The sequence below is a fragment of the Mya arenaria genome, chromosome 2, assembly GCF_026914265.1.
Source record: "Mya arenaria isolate MELC-2E11 chromosome 2, ASM2691426v1".
Taxonomy (NCBI): Eukaryota; Metazoa; Mollusca; class Bivalvia; order Myida; family Myidae; genus Mya; species Mya arenaria.
This window is the reverse complement of record NC_069123.1, coordinates 26,531,125-26,548,752: the sequence shown is the minus strand read 5'-3', so window position 1 is coordinate 26,548,752 and position 17,628 is coordinate 26,531,125. Positions and strand designations below refer to the sequence as shown.

The window sequence follows — 17,628 nt, the reverse complement described above, 5'->3', positions numbered from 1 at the left end:
AAACTGTGTTGGTGAAAAGAAAAGAAAAAGTTTCAGCCAAATCAAACAACTTCTTAGCGGTCACACCCGGCTAAAAGATCACTGGTCAAAACAGGCACTGGACCAAACTGACTACTGCTGTAGTACCTGCCAAGTTCCAGAAATTGTAGAGCACTTCATATTCTACTGTAAAAAGTATGACGAAACTATGAGCGGACTGGAGGACAGAAATCAACAGATGCTTTACAGCCATTGCTTACCTCATACATCAATTATGTTGGGAATGCTAGCGGGAGAAATAGAAGAATTAATAAAAAGTGCAAAAGAAAAACTGATGGACTCGTTAAGCTTATACCTGTCAGAAACAGACAATCTCTAATTATTTTTTCTTTAAAAATACACAACTTCCCAAAATTTGTACATTAAAAAAAAGCTTACTTAAAGTACATAGAATAAGGCACAGAGTTGACATCGAGATATATATTTGATAAAGTACATTGAGACCATAGGCGACAACACCGCCATAATGCAATAAACAACAACAACAACAACAAAAACAACACCACCACCAAGGTTATAACCATGACTGTAGTCAATTGCAGGAAAGATTTGGAATCAATGTGTACTAAGATAGCATTAAACTTAAAAAATGTGTGATCAACAAAGTGAATACAAAATGTAACTTCTGAAAATTTTCTTGGAAATTGAACTGAAATAGAAGAATATTTCGGATAAAGATTTTTCGGATTTCAAACATTCCCCATTACATTATCAATATTTGTAAACATCTTTTATAAACAAAATTACACATATTAACATTAAAATATATTTCTTAAGATAATGCACTGTCATAAATGCATTGCAATAAACGGAAAACAACCCCGAATATATGTCAAATTTACCAGTAGCATCTTTTGGCATTTGCATATGACGTCATCGTCAGGTATCCAATAGCAACTGAAGATGCTGATGACAGGTGCTCAAAACGGTTACATTCAACTATTACCGAAAAGCACGATAAACTTACACGATAGTCGATAATTTCGCTTACAAATCATTAATAATTTATAATTATAATAATAAACTACCGTCTTATATGATATAGTAGATCGGACTAATGAAAAGGACATAATAATGTTGACGATTGAAATAGGACGCTGGAATAATACCCCTTTAAAAGAAAGATATTGTACTTTATGTGACAAAAGAGATTTGGGAGATCGCTTCCAATATATATTGCCTGTAGCTACTTTAATGAACAACGATTAAAGTACATTCATAAATATTCTCACACATCCTATTATATTGAAATATCGGGGACTGTTGCAATTAAATAATCCTTTAGTTCTAAATAAATTGGATTCATTTGCCGAGCATATCATTACAAATTCCAAATAGCGCTTAGTGACATATATACCTACCAGTATATATCCTTAATTTCGTGTAGATATTCCAAGCATTGAAAAAGAACAAATTAAACTTGTTCAGCAAAACACAGTATTACAATCACATCACAACAAAAAGATTTGCTTATTCATTTGACCATGAAAAACCATTTGTTTCATCAAACCGAACCAATGCATGATGTGTATACATACTCTTACAATTATCTTTCTGTTTAGTTCTAGTATTTGTTTTCAATTTAAAACATGCGATGACTTTGCATAAAGATTAAAATTATCATAATCCTAAACTGTCTAGTCACAGTGTCCCATTCATAAATTCCATTCACAAACTATTGATACGGTAACCCGATGTCCTCGTGCTTTTTTGTAACGATTCACGTTTTACCAAACAGTGAGGTCAAACAATTACAGATATTTGTTTTGCTGAATGTAGTGTTTATATTTGTTTTGTTCTTGAATAAATCATCATGTGTAAATTATATAATCTGTAGGATCTCCTATCTGTTTTGTTTAATTAAAATAACCATATAATAAAATTATTATGGTAAAATTATGCGCTATATAATGCCGTCTATTGTTCCAATATTGTTTTCAATAACGGAGCAACTCCTGATAATACCGCACATATGATACTGTTTTATTTTCAATATCAGTAAATAGTATCACCTGAATGGCGTCTTAAATTTAATATTTATGTATAAATATATTTTAAACTTATTAAATTAATTCTCACAGTTCTAGACGGGATTTTACATAATCAAATGTCTTTATGAAATGTAGTTAATATGTTTATATATGTCGCTTGTGTTTGTTTTGATACCCTAACGTACGTGATTATTCATGTTGTAGCAATCAATTATTACTGTTGCAACTCAATACAGTTAATTGTTGTTGTTGTTGTTGTTGTTGTCAGAATGTTCGATTACGTAGTCATACTTTGATCGACACCGAAAACGTCATAAATATTCAATACAGTAATGTATTCTGAAACATTCTGAAAATGTTAAACAACTGTTTAGTAAAGATTTGTAAGTCATAATACATTTATTTTTGCTGAAACGGCTGTTTTCTAAAACAATAACATCAGCCTTTACTTCTAATAAGAACTAGTTAATGAACACATGGCAATGTAAGACTTATCCGATGTCAAACCTGATGAATGGGAATGAATCCGAACTGATACGATCTATTATAGGATCGAGTTGGTGTAGAAAATCCTCTCAAACAAGGTACATAGATTGTGAAGCATCATTTCTTATACATTATATGCATTTGCAAACTTTGTGATTCACGCAATAATCACATTGTTTTAAATGTTACAATTAACAGTTCCAGCACCAGTTATAAATGTATTCATTAAAAAAAAATATATACTAGAAAATGATTTTTGTTGAACCATGTTGGATAGTTTGCCTTGTTTTCGTATATACACTTACATCCATATCAGAACAGTAACAACCAAGCCGACGGAGCTTTGCCGTATAACTTTCGTTCGGATAAATAACAACTCTCTTCGTAAATATGCATGCTAGTTAATAAACCTTGTCCTAGACAAATATGTTCAAAACATGTATACCCTTGTGAATAAAAAAGTATACACTCGCGCAGAGCACTCGTACATTTTTTGTTTATAATTTCAATTATTAGTATTATCATGAATGTAGTTCTAAGACATGTACTTCATAACCTGTCAAGTTTTGATTTTCTTGTTATGACTTTGTATAAAAATGCATTGACATACTTACCTTTAGCACCTGAATATCCATGCATAGGAAATACCACTTATCCAAGAGACTTATATATTCTAACTTTTGTGAAAAATACGTTTGTTTGCTGTCCGTAATAAAACCATATAAACTGTACAAATACATACAAATACATTTCCATGATATTTTTGCATCCTGAGCGCTAAAAGCCAAACTGGTTGTCATTCAATATTTAAATGGCAATGAGTAAAGTCAATACCTATGTTTGAATAGTAAACATGGCCGTGCAAAAGCTTTAATAACAGTTTATGGAACTTGGTCATATAAAAAGTTTAAACAGCCGCGGTTTCATGATGAGAACAATAAAAGCAACGGAAATTACAAATGGATGGTATATATAGGTCTCCATATACTGCCTGTTTAAACTCTGTGAATAAGCTTGATTTACGCTTCAATGACCACCATTCGCAACCAAGAGGGGCGACACTACCTTCCCCACCTCCGAAGTAACAACAGCTGTCACATTCACGTGACAAATGCCCCCGATTGCGCGATTATACAACACCAATGCCCTCTTATGCCAACCAATTAATAATTTCGCATTAAATGTTTGTGGGGTCATCTGCAGGTCATGACCAACCTCCCAACCACGTTTGAAAACCTTAGAACGAAGCATACTAGCTCAAAATATCAATCGTACAAGCTTTTTTGTGTCGAAGGTCACCGCGACCGTGACATTTTATCTCAAAATCAATAGGGGTCATCTGAAAGGTCATGAACAACCTCCCTGTCAAGTTTGAGGACCGTAGGACCAAGCATACTGTAGCTATCATTTGGACAAGTGTTTTGTGTTCAAGGTCACAACGAGCATGACCTTTAACCTACTGACAAAAAAATTAATAGTGATCGGCTGTTAGACATGACCAACATCCGTACCAAGTATGAGGACCGTAGGACTAAGCATATTGTAGCTAACAATTAGACAATATCTTTTCGAGTTCAAGGTCACCGCGACAAATACCATTGGCCTCAAAATTATAAGGGGTCATCTGCTGGACATGACACACCTCCCTGCCAAGTTTACGGACCCTGCGAAAAAGCATACTTAAGTAATCAATCAGACAAGCTTAAGGTGTCATCTGATGGTCATGGCCAACCTTCATGTCAAGTTTGAAGACCATAGGACCAAGCATACTCTATCAGTCGGACAATATTTTTGTGTTAAAGGCCACCGTGACCGTGATTTTGACCTCGGGATTTAAAGGGATCATCTGTTGGCCAAGATCAACCTCCTTACCAAGTATCAGGTCCTGAAGCATAGGCTTACACTATTTATCAATCAAACAATGTTTGGTTCATCGACTGTCAGACACGCATGTACAAAGCAATATACCTGATCTTTAAAAAAAGTAAATGGTCAAATTTAGATAGTAAATAAGCAGAAACTAATATTGCCCTACTAATTGTATTGCGAACTAAGAAAGGTTAACCGACAGACTGAATGGAGGAAGATCCGGCATGATACATTCTGCAACAGAATGGTCTGATCTTTTCACGGTTATGCAAGAAGGCTGTGGTATATGCTTTATGGGGTGGAACCAAAGTATTCGGATGATATCGACTTGTAACCCCTAACCCTTCCAAATGAAACCCAGTTGTCTGTAATGGTTTTATGTAAGAAGTTGGTGGTATATGCTTTGTTGGATTGAACCAAAACATCCAGATGATATCGACTTGTAACCCCTTACCCTTCCAAATGAATCAACCCAGTTGTCTGTAATGGTTTAACTGAAATAAACTTGTTCTTCCAGTTCTGGACGCCTTATGGTTGTTTCTTATTGTTACAACGCCAATTGTGATGCTGGCAGATCCACAGTGTTCTGCCTGGTAGGCAATTGATTTCCCAGTCAGTACAACAATATTGGTACCGGGATGGTTAAACGGTCGGCAAACTATCTGCATCAGCATGCCATCACCGGGCCAGTACCAGTCCAATGTTGGCTTCCCTCTAGGGTGAAATTATATGTTTGGGAAGGGGGATGAGGGACGAAGGACTAGTAAACCTATATTACCCAATAAAGAAATTAAAAGGGTAATAACTCTGAGAAGAATGATTTAACCCCTACAATTTCCCACCACGGTGAAATTTACTGGAAATTTATGCCCTGTGTGCAAGAATGATATCAATGTGTATACAATGCCTTATGTACGTTCCCCCGCGTTAGACTTTTCTATACCAACCAAAAACACATGTTAGATAGTAATATCCCACCACAGCCAAATTCACCAGAATTGCCTGTCCAGGGTGCAAGAAATATTGTCATAACATACCGTAGTTGTGTGGGAACACAAACAAGAACTAGAAACTAAAACATTATTAACATCATCTATTTAAATATTAATTATTTTTGTATTTAAACATTTTAGGGAAACTAATTATTCGTTTGATAAAAAATACATTACATTATGTAATTTCACTTTTCTTTCAGGACACAAAATTGTGAAATCAAATTTGTAATTTAATTTACACATCATACCAAACTTTCCAACATATAGTTTTTAATATCATGCTTTGTAATAGTTTTTTAGTTTAACATGTATGGTAATTTTCATCTCTGCTACATTTCAGAAACAAAGGAGAATAAATTGTCTAAAACTATGGCCAGGCACTGTTAGTTGAAACAGTCTTTGCTTGGATCAGAGACATCTGCACTTCTTTTCACTGAAATGGAAAAAATAGACGCAATGTAAAAGCATCTCATTAAGGAAGATGTTTCATGTTTAATTCTGAGGGTGAAACGTTTATTTTTTTTTATATAGAACAGAAAGATGATTCATTTGGATTTAAACATATTGTTTCTCATCCATACAAATAATTATAACCCAAAAGGTTGCTATATAAATATAAATAATACAGAAACAAAACATAGTAAGACATACTAGTGTAATTAAAGAATAGTATTTGTAAGCAAATTTCTTATTTCATTAGCTTTACTTATATAAGTTCACAGTCGATCTAACACCGATCTTTTATTTGATGAAAACAACTCAATCAACCTCCACATACTCGCTTACTAGTGGAATACTTGCTTATATAACGTTTTCTAATTTTTTTTTGTAACAATCACATTTAAAAAAAAAAGAAACCCATGTTCAATGTCTCTTAAAGTATTAACACATAATAAGCATTTTCTCTCTTCTCTATTGACATGTTGAGGTCCACATCGTCCGATTTCTACATGTACTTTGTGACCAGATACACAGTGATTTGTTTGTAACAATGTCCAGATATTGTTCATATATCTATTGTAACAATTACACATTCGGCTTGAAAAATATATTTGTTTTGGGCGACATCCCAACAAAATTACTAGGTAGGGTAGGTAGGGATTTTCTTTTCAAATATACTTTGTCAAGATCATTTTCTTGCAAATAGCACTGATTCTTGCAATGCCACTCATATATTGCTGTTATGGAGCTTTATACAATAAAAAAATAATGACAGTTTATCTAAAAAAAAAATGTCGTATATGGTGGGAAGACTGATTTTATTTAAAAAAAAAAAACATTAGTAGGGTCGGTGTCTTTTACTAGGAAGGGTAGGGTTACCCGCAACAAATATTTTTTTTAAGGCCTTATTATAATGTAACTAGTGAAAGGTAATTTACGAGGGATTAATCGAAATAAGTAAAAGTTACTGCACCCACAACCTGAGTTACTGAAACTATACACGAACACTTAAGCATGAGTGTATAGTTTAAATCACAACAGTAGTGGTTGTCTTAACTGTTCTGACTTGGGGTAAGAGTGGTCTAACGATATTAATGTCCGCCACTCACCAAAGAGGTTGTGGGTACTATCCCCACCAGAGGTTCTTTCTCACGGCCTCTCAAAATTGACACTAGTACTGATTTCTGCCCAGGAAACAGACTTGAGAGTTATTCTAAAAGCTTCAGCTTTCGGGATAATCAAGCTTGAAAAAATTAGTATAAATTAACTGAACATTCTGAACCATGTTTTCAAGGATAACTTTCAATAACTGTTATGCAGTACAACGTTCAATAACTGTAATGCAGTACAACGTTCAATAGCTGTAATGCAGTACATGTGAGTAAAATTGTATTTTATATGCATGCTTGTTACTGAACAGTTTAGCTCCGCCTACTTGTAACCATTCCGATATGTGAGTTACTGTAAAGACAGATAAAAAAAAACACTCCCAAATATGGAACCCTCACTAATATAGCTCACCTGTATATCTATGTTTGAAGGGTCTTGCATAGTCTGTATCAACATCTAGGGCCTGTTTGTATGCCAAACCACCAACTGCGAAGCCTGAAAAAGTAGACATTCTTTCAGTAAAATCATTTTGTTTTAGCATCTTTTCCAACCTGGCAACAGTAGCCATAGAAATTATTATTTTCTTAAACCACCCCAGATAACCCAAATAATTACAAAACTTAAAAAAGAAATCAAGCCAGGGTTTGATTCTGGTTTACAAGCTTGTGCTTATTCAGATCACTGCAATCGAAAAAGTTTGTGATAAAATCATTAAATATTACAAATTTTTTATTTAAATATTACAAATTTTTTATTCAAACTGTAAGATTTAAAAACGATGTACTGTAACTAAATAAATTTATCTGAAAAATATACTTACAACCGGCAAAGGTAACTATACACATCAACATAACAGGCTCATAATGCAGAAGGTTCTTGAAGTAGCCCACTGTAATAGAAAAAAAAAACATAATTAATAATGCATTAAAAATATGTCACTTGAAAGTACAATGTGCTTACTGTTTTAAACACTATAAAACTGGATGAAAAATGAAAAACAAGGTTTAAAAGTGCACCCTCACAGACTGACAGAACATTATTTGATTTTGTTTTTGTCTCATAATCAGCTGAATTTGTCCTTTAAATTCCTTCAATTTAGCTATTTAAGATAACTCACTTCAAAACAGATCTCAATTGTTTGGAAAAACACCGAAAAAATATTTTCTTAAAGTGTTAGTTAAGTTGTTAGCCATAAAACAGCACAACTAGCTCATTCCAAGACAAATTTTTTTAAAAAATTGTCAAAACGGTCAATTTGTGAGAGTGCAGCTTTAATCTAGCCCTGAAACTGGTAACTGGTGGATCAAATAGAGATTCAAATTTCTAAAATTTCATTTTTTGACAGCAACGCAATATTAAATTACAGATACATATTGCAAAAAAAGGATGTGTATAATATCCAGGATACTCTTCATACTAAATAATTTTAGCAATGAAAAAGAAACAAATTGTTTAAATTGAATGATTAAATTTATCCAAACCAAATGACATTTAATTTAGATAGCAGCAATGTTGAAAATGGAGTTCCCAATTATTAATAGTGTAACATGCCACGTCAAACAAGGCCAACAGATCCCTTCAGAGAAAAGCATGCTTGGCGGGGTCCACTGGTCTTTGTACACATTTTCCTGAGTTATAGCTTGAGTCATGATTTGCATGAGAGTGTCAAATGGCTTCGTTCTGGCAAATTCTAACTTATAGAAATTTGGTAATGACATTTCCAAGTAAAACTGTCTCGTCAGTAAATCACCTAGGATCCAAGAAAAGCACTGAGAAACCATAGTCACATAAGTGAAAATAACCTGATATCCCATATAAAAGTTGTACAAATATGCTTGTTAAAATAAAAGTATTCTAATTATGTCCGAACTAATCATATCCGAATGTCTTGCAAACAAGATAACCTTCAGTTAAGCATACCTCCTTCGCGAAATTGTTCAGTTAATTCATGGCCATGTAGATATGGTCTTCCGGGCAGGGATCTCTTATATGCCAACAATGACCGCACAGAAAGCCGCATATTTTTTTGCAAATTTGTATATATTGCTATAGTTGTTTTGACTTTCCAGCGGCGTGCTCGATTTATTTTTCAGATAATCGATTGAGAGGCAGACAACAGATTTTATTTAGCAGTAACAGGATACAAACTGCTTTGCGTTCAGCAAATTAAAACTAGGTATGGATTTTTAGAAGTTTACGAAAATGTTGCCAATGTAGATGCTGATATGTTTAATCCATTGTTTAAAAATAAAGTAATTAATGAGTTTCGGCTAAAATGGCATACATGACAATAGGGTACTTACATTAGGCTGTCAGACTATTAAACACCAAGCCTTTTCAACCCCTTTGTCATTTAACCCCTAAAAGTGCTAAAACTTTTCGACCCTCCCTTAATCGCAGTCATTTCAACCCCTTGATATTTCACCTTTATAAAAAAAACTAACGCAATAAACAATTGATTTCGTAATTTATTTTTTAATAATATATTAAGACTTAAAATAAAAACCTACAGTTCAATGAAACTGATGAATAAGAAAATAAGTAAAATACACGACAAATAAAATTGTAATGTAAACGAAACATAACTCCTTGAAACACGTGATAATACAATAATACATAACAATATATACAATAATACATAACAATATACAAGATAAAAACATAGATTAGAAAAAAATATCAGACATGGCATGACTGTTCATAAGACTCTTAACCATAAATCTCTATTATCTCACTGAGCGAAACCTCGCACAGGATACCATGTGCGTCGTTCTATTCCCACAACCCTTGAATGCGTGTGGTGATATCCTGAGTATATCCCACGCCTGTTTCGCCCCCCCCCCCTCCTCTCCTTCCAGATGTGCATGGAGTGGGACGAGCTTCGCCTTCTTCAGTAAAAGCCCGAACAAAACGTATAGTTGGAGTTTTCCGCGTTCAGCCCTCGCGTAATGACAAAAGTAAGCATTGTCCATATGCACAAGATAAGCTAAAATTTTGACTTTACATTATTTTTGTAAGTTTATTTTAAATATTAAAATGACATTAAAACAGTAATATACATGTTTGTCAGGACGCTTTTTCTGTAGACAGACCTCTCGTATGGTGACTACAGTGAGTTACAGGCCACTGGTCGCTTACGTACTCAAACAGCTCAGTCTTTCTGTTGAGAGTTGCCATCTGATCGGTCCTTCATTTTCTCGAACGCCCGTAGGATGTCTCCAGACGGCAAGAAAGGGAGGGCCAGCAGCTCCTGCACATGTTGGTAGACGCCTTCACCTCTATCGTATGTAGCCGGCAACCCGAATGCCTGCACTCGTCTCTGGATTGCCTGCGTCCAATGAAACATTGATGATGCATTTGCTATTAATTACTCGCCACGGAGTGGGGAGGGGATTATAGGAATGCACTTAGTCCGTCTGTCAGTCTGTCTGTCTGTCTGTCTGTCCGTCCGTCTGTCCGTCTGTCCGTCCGTCTGGCTGTAACATTTCGTGTCCGGGCTATAACTTACTTATGCATGGATGGATTACCATATTACTTGGTACAGATGTTGTCCTAATTGAGACGATGTGTAGTAACCTTGACCCGGGTCCATACCTCAAAGGTCAAGGTCACACGAGACATTTAAAGGTCAGAGTACACCTGCTCGTGTCCGCGCTATAATTTACTTATGCATTGATGGATTACCATATTACTTGGTACAAATGTTGTCCTAATTGAGACGATGTGCAGTGACCTTGAAGTGAAGGCATGTCAATTCTGGTTTTATTGACCTTATACATTGAATGTACTTTTAGCAACAATAACTGAATTGATCCAAGAACTCGAACCAATTGCAATTTATGCCAGTAATCCATCATTAAGTTTTGGGTCCATATTTTGACAATGCTTAATAGAGGATAAGACATTAATGTTAATTGAAAGTGTTAAACAAGTTGCACTGATTGATACTTAGCGCACCCTACCTAGCATTATCATTATGTGCAACACGCTTAATATTTATAAAAACAATGGACACAAATGTGATAATATATTTATAACATGTGTTTTCTCTTCAAAAGCAGTAAAACAATGTTATGACGCCACCACAATATATATGTATCACTTTATCGAAAATACCTAAGGCTTGCTATGTCATCGATGTTATAAATCAAGGACTCATTTTCCTTCCTATTTTAGCTAAAATAACCTTGACATTTATCTTGCCTACACTACACATAATATCATATGAAAAACTTTAACACATATCCTTTTATAATATGTTCAAATATCCAAGAATATGTATGTTACCGATCAAACAACTTGTATTTCCTATATTCCCACTCTTGACCAGTGGTTGTGTACACTTTTGGTCAGATTCAACGTACCAGTCAGGTTGCGAGAAAAACAAATTATACTAAAAACAACGGCGGGGGATATATCCGTCCTTTGGACTGCCTTGTGTTTTCATTAAAATAAGTCTTATTTAATTTATGTTTATATAAAAGTATATACTTGGATACAGTGTTGACTTGCTTACTAATATTAACAATTTATTATTAAGTAACTTACCTGCTTCAAAGTCCATTGTGAAGGCCTTTACCACTAGTACCTCCTGCAGGTGTCAACGGTCTTCCTCAGCACCTGTCAATTTAAAGAGAATGTTACAAATCATGAAACATACGGTGACATATAATTGACATGTAATTACGTGTATGTATTATATGTTTTAATAAAATGTATAGACTTACATTGTCGTAAGATAACTTTCTCCGAGGAGGCATATAAAGCACACACAGAATTGGAACCTGCTTGTTCGTTTCACATTGGCGATTTCAGGCATGGATGGACCACAGCAGTGTGCTGGTTTGTTGACGACACTGAATGTGCCGTCAAGATACCAAGTCCGGACCTTCTGAAGAAGTCGAAGCTGGTCGGCCGTTGCGTAAACCATGTGGCGCTCGTCTCCCATGCGAACATCGCCTACAAGGAAGTCCTCGCCAAGGTAGTCAGCGTTGAACTGGACATAAGAATATATATTTTTGGTAAATGTTTTGTTTGCATTAAATAACGTTATATTTACCAAATCTTAAAAAAAGTACTATTCTTAAAGTTGCATTAATGACCATGTATGTATATAATAATGATATGTAAGTGTTATTCGTGATACATGTACCTCAAAATCCAGGGAAGTAGGTTCTTTTGAATTGATTGAAGTCCGCCCTCGGCCAAACGTCTCAACCATCTTGTCACCAACGTCCCGCCCGGCAGGTGTATGGACATCTCTTACGGCCTCCTGTCTGTTCTCAAAATAGCACATGGTCAAAAATATAAATATAAAATGTTTAATATTAGTGATAATTATTCATGAATCTTTAATCGTTAAAAGTTTGTTGTAATAAAGAAACACTATTACAATTAAAACTATTCTACCACAACTCGTGATATAAATAATAATAATACTGTCCCGCTTCAGTATCACAAGTTTCTTCATTAATCGGTTGGGTGGTTGTGTTTTGCAGTTCCACGCGTGAAGATGTCTCAACGCTAATTTACGCTAGCATAACACAGATTCCCTTTCCTTTACACGCTGCAACGCCAATGGGTATTGTGCCTGTTTCTACAATAAAATAGTATATATATATAATACACAACAGTAACCGACGATGAAACTAATTATGTATATGTGTTACACACGTCGAACCTTAGCATATATTTAATTTAAAGCAAACTGACCTTAACGATGTCGACTATCTTTGAATCACAAGTTACGAAACTTACTTGAGCATATATTTAACGTCAGAAGACACCAGCTCAATCTTTTTTCTGTATTGTGCGCGTGTATCACCTCGAATTCGACATTGACATCGTCTTTCACTTTCGTGCCCGTCAGGGCAGCCTCACCAAGCGACCTGAAAAATGTACACTAAATCGTTGTTTACAATACAAAAATATGTACATTTTGATCCAACACTATCTAAATATCCGCAACAAGAAGAGCGACTAATTAAGTATATATTTTAGAACACATACCGTTCAAAGACAGATGAAACGTCAGCTGCACCCCGACTCTCGGGTAACATCGAACGCGCTTTCCGGTGTGTGTACGGTCCCTCTTCACTCTGATACTCTGTCTGTAGAAAATATTACTTTAAGACACCGAAGGGTTGCTCTAACAAAACTTTGCATGTCTGCTCATACGGTAAGGTATAACCAAAATAGAATAGAAATACATTTGTATTTATGTCAGACTTGTACTTCAAGCGATACTGAAAATGAATTTCATGATTTTTGTTATCATATTTGTCCTTTTTACCAACAAATTATAGAGAAATATATAAAGCGTTACTAAAGACAATGACCTAGTATGTTTAAATGTGTACAGTTATTAATTGTAATTAGAAAAAAAGTCTGAAATATTTATATGTTAACTAATACACACACGAAAAATCAAAGGCTCGTACATTACATGTAATGCATTGAGATAATTATTATTCCAATATTTATTCCACCACTTTCATTGTTAATATTTACCATATTTAAACACTCTATACACAAATACTGTATGTAAAGTGAAAATGTTTTATATCCTTTACCATGTAAAATGTCTGAAACTATATATTCAGTATAAGATCCATCTTGTGCTATAACCTACATGTACATGCGTGTCTTGTAATTTGATTAAATGCATTTATATGTCAGAAGAAACTGTAAAGTTTACGTGAATAAAATACCGTTTTTTTCTGTTCATAACCATCAGTGTTAAGGACATTACGTATATCATTTGTAAGCATGGTAGAGAGAAAAAATACAATTATACAATTAAATTGATTTAGATGTTTATGTCAGCCCATAAAAAAGGCTTTACTACAGGTTATGTTATATTTCAGTGTACATTAATGCGTCGATTATATGCATAAAAAGCAACAATCACATAAAAAAAGTTTTTTCAATATATATATTTAGAAACAGGCCTGACCGAGAAAATGAAATGGCAGAAGGAATATTAAAAAAATATTAAAACACTCGAATATTCTAGACGACTTTCAAACCGGTTTAGTAATTTGTAAATATAATCAAGCAGCACAGAAACCAATATGTCAGCGCCCATAAAAAACATTTTGACGCTTTACCATGTCTCGGCATTATATTAAAGGAGAGGAAGAAGAATGTGTACAGAGGACGTGTTTTGATACAAAAACATGGGTCCAAAAGTTTGGAAAGTCAAAGACAAATGTATGCACAAAAAATGTCTGAAATGTTTGGTTTGTTTTATGTTTTCAGTAAGGGCCATTTTTCAGTACATTTGTAAATTGCATAAGCCAGATCAATGCATAGTCCAGACAACATTATTAAAACATGTCAACACTAATTGTGATTCAGGGATACTTATTTCTCATTTGGACTTTTTTTATGTAGTCTTCTAGGTTCAAAAACAGTCATAAGACTATCTATCGCCCATTTAACCTTTTAGGTGGACTGTAGGGTGTTTCATCATATCTGTCCCCTTATGACTGGCACAGTTTGGTGCACTCTAAGAGAAGAATTCTTGAAAAAGGACTAGGAGACCAAGTCATCATTTCATTTATTATGAATGACTATGGAAGGAAAAAATATATGAATGAAGTTAATATAATACATAAAATATGTAAAAAGTATTTCTGCCAAATTTTATGTTGCCAATTCATAATCACCATCGTAATCTGTGTTAACTGGGAATAGGATTTGATATTGGTCCCAGGTATATAAAAAACAAATGGCAGGGCATGAAAAATGTGACCTATTTCTTGCTATTGGAATTTTTCATGTAAGAAAATGCAAGCGCGCAGGTGCTTGATCTTTATGCAATATGATTTTCAAGCTTTTCAGTGATTTTGAAAAACAGACGCCCTGGGACCAGGGCGCTAAAATGGCCTGGGGGAAGGCCACTGATGTAGTACTGTACACATATTTTTATTTTAAACATTAGCCAAATTTAAAAATTCTGCCTCTTTTCTTTCTTTCCAGCAGGAGAATTCAGGGACTCCCAGCAACTCAGAAACTTGTGACCCTGGACACAGTCATAGTTGTCCGCTTGATAAAGATGAGCTTGGAAGAAGAACATGGTCGTTTCTCCACACCATGGCAGCCTACTACCCTAATCAGCCCTCCTCTGAACAGCAGACTGACATGAAGGATATGATGTATCTGTTTGGAAAGTTTTATCCATGTGACTTCTGTGCAAAAGATTTTAGAAAAAGGTTAGATTTCTTTTGACAGCCGCATGTTTTTAATATGAAATGAATGTGGCTCGTCCATGGAAGTTCAATGATTTTTCCTTTAATGTTTCGGCTGGGAGTCTTTGACCCCCATGCTTGACAAATCAGGGGTCTCTTTATTATTTCGGGTCCTTTTTTATAGATGAAACTGTGTCAGGGAAAACTCTTGTAACTGCTCTGTATTCCAGCATAGCTCATAAATTATCTATTGAACAAAGCTTATTATCATGTTGTGTTTTAAATTCAGTGTTGTCCAAAATTCAATTTGAATATATTTATATTGTATTGTGGATCTGAATAGTAGATAATTTCATAACCTCTTTGTTAAATGCTAGCTTTAATGTAAAAGGATTTCGCTATCGTTTTCAAATCTTTGGCAGCATCTACATCTATAGTATGCTTTTGTTTTACTTTTAAACATTGGTTTGAACAAGACGCATACCAGCTACAAATTGATAAAACGATTTTGTTCCAGTAATTATTTAATATACTGTTTTTATAGTATCCAACGTTGCCTGAAGCCTGCAGGCTAACATCAAATATTGTTACAGTGATACTGCTGGGCTTACAATAAATTCCATTGTAATTACAATGAACTTCATTTCTTTTAAATTTCAGCATAAAGAAGGATTCCCCAGATACTAAGAGCCAGCAGGCATTTTCCCAGTGGATGTGTCGCATGCATAATGAAGTGAATGAGAAATTGGGAAAACCCAAGTTTGACTGTAGCCTCGTGAACGAGAGGTGGCGTGATGGCTGGAAGGATGGGTCATGTGATTGAGATGATGATTTTAAATGTGTTCAACAGTACTAGGCCTGTATCCACAAAGCAACTTCGTAATTTTTTTGAGCATGGAGAAAATAATCATCTATTTAGTTTAAACATCTTTTTATCTCATTAAGTATTGATAAGTGAAAAGTGATGTATTTTGATTTGGGGTAATGTGTGCTCATTTTTAACTTGTCTGATTTCAAAGAAAAAAAGTTTAGGAATGTTCATAGTCTTTTTTGCAATGACTTTAACCTTGGCCATAAATGACAAAAAAAGTGAGAAACTTTCAAGATATTCAAATGAAATTTAGAACACTTGTTGCCAGTGACAATACACACATGCACAGCAAGGGCAATAACTCCGGCTTGAATGATATTTATTAAAATTGTAATTGTTAACACATGCCCATCTTTAGACTGAAAAAACATACCCAGAACAGACGAGCATTCGCTCTCCAGTGCCCTTGTTTGCATTTTGGTATCTAAAAAAATTATTTTGCTTTTCATACATTTTAAAAATATATCCAAATTTAACTTAAGTTGCTTTATGAGTATATCCCCAGTTATATATTAAAACAAAACTGACTGTGATAGCTTGACAAGTGAAGTATGTTATAAATGTATAAACTTCTTTAAACAATTTTGCACTTGGTTTGTTTTCCTTTTACTGACATATTTTTTTGGCACTGACATAAAAAAAATGCACATATTTAGATGTTCATACTTTTTTCTTCTTTTTATATGATTTTCTGTACAACATGACATATATCAATTTATAAAAATGGCATGTTAAGTATGAGCATGAGGTTATGAAGCGGTAAAACCCATGTTTAACTGTAGGGGTGGCAATGACATATATATTTCTTTTAACCTTTCCAATGTTATGGACAAAAAACATTTTAACAATTGATCCAAGTAAACATACCATTTTTCTTTAATAAAATAATGAGTTCTTAAGTTAAGCCATATATGTACAAACATGTATATCCATAGAAACAAAGGTTATTGAATTTGTTCCACAAATCTTGTTTGATTCTTCAGTCTTCAAAGGTGTTGCATTGTCTTTATTCTAAAGAAGTCACGTAGGTTAGAGTACGATAGTTTGCATTGACACAAGTATTTGTTTGTCTATATTATTTTATAGATATATTTGTACTGAAAGGCTCTTGTTGCAGTAGTTATGGTACAACAAGAGAAAAGCAGTGTAAATATTTTTTTTTTAATTATTTGACTCATTGTTTGTTTCTAGAATTTGATTCCATTTATCTTCTTTTCTATGGTTTTCTTGCAGGGTTTTATTTGCAGTTAATAGAGTTTTTTTTAGATTTTTGTATATAATTTCGCAACCTCTGAACAAGTGTGATTCAGTCATTATTAATAGGTGATTCAGATACGGACCGAGCCCCGTTTCGATAAAAGTTGTAAGGCTATAGATTGTAATTTCTATGGGTAACATCGAGTTCGTTTGTAGCGTTAAGTGTGTTAAAAAAAAAAAATACAGATATTAATAGTATAGGTTCTGTCTGAAAAATGTTTGATAAAATCATTATTTATAGGTGATTCAGTTTTAATTTTACTACGTAGACCGGACTGGGGCCCTGTTAAAATAAAGATTGTATGGCTTAAGATCGTAATTTCTAGGCGTTACTTCGAGTTCATTTTTTGCGTGAACTGTGTTTCGATAGAAAAAAA

General features: G+C 34.2%; 3 protein-coding genes across 5 annotated transcripts in view; 1 reads left to right on the top strand and 2 right to left on the bottom strand.

Moving 5' to 3' along the window:
- LOC128204888 (uncharacterized) overlaps positions 1-3,275 on the bottom strand; it is a 30,696-nt gene extending 27,421 nt beyond the window's left edge. The window contains exon 1 of one of the 2 annotated variants that reach the window (XM_052906301.1): positions 3,259-3,275. The gene's annotated coding sequence lies outside the window, so the exon portion shown is untranslated. Of the gene's footprint in view, positions 1-881; positions 917-3,258 lie in introns of those variants that run through there. The other variant, XM_052906293.1, reaches the window with a different exon arrangement.
- A 2,183-nt stretch (positions 3,276-5,458) lies between these two features.
- On the bottom strand, positions 5,459-9,018 carry LOC128222005 (uncharacterized). Its single transcript, XM_052930733.1, has 4 exons — positions 8,852-9,018; positions 7,752-7,820; positions 7,343-7,426; positions 5,459-5,813 (listed from the first exon to the last, which is right to left on the bottom strand). The coding sequence occupies exons 1-4, from the start codon at positions 8,949-8,951 to the stop codon at positions 5,764-5,766; spliced, it is 303 nt and encodes a 100-aa protein (XP_052786693.1). The 5' UTR covers positions 8,952-9,018; the 3' UTR covers positions 5,459-5,763.
- A 4,979-nt stretch (positions 9,019-13,997) lies between these two features.
- Positions 13,998-17,413, top strand: LOC128219754 (FAD-linked sulfhydryl oxidase ALR-like). Of its 2 annotated transcripts, none has more exons than XM_052927726.1 (3): positions 13,998-14,143; positions 14,918-15,147; positions 15,784-17,413. In XM_052927726.1, the coding sequence occupies exons 1-3, from the start codon at positions 14,042-14,044 to the stop codon at positions 15,944-15,946; spliced, it is 495 nt and encodes a 164-aa protein (XP_052783686.1). In that variant the 5' UTR covers positions 13,998-14,041; the 3' UTR covers positions 15,947-17,413. The 2 variants fall into 2 exon arrangements, with proteins under 2 accessions (XP_052783686.1, XP_052783678.1); XM_052927718.1 differs by having other exon boundaries at positions 14,915-15,147.
- The last annotated feature ends 215 nt before the right edge of the window (positions 17,414-17,628 follow it).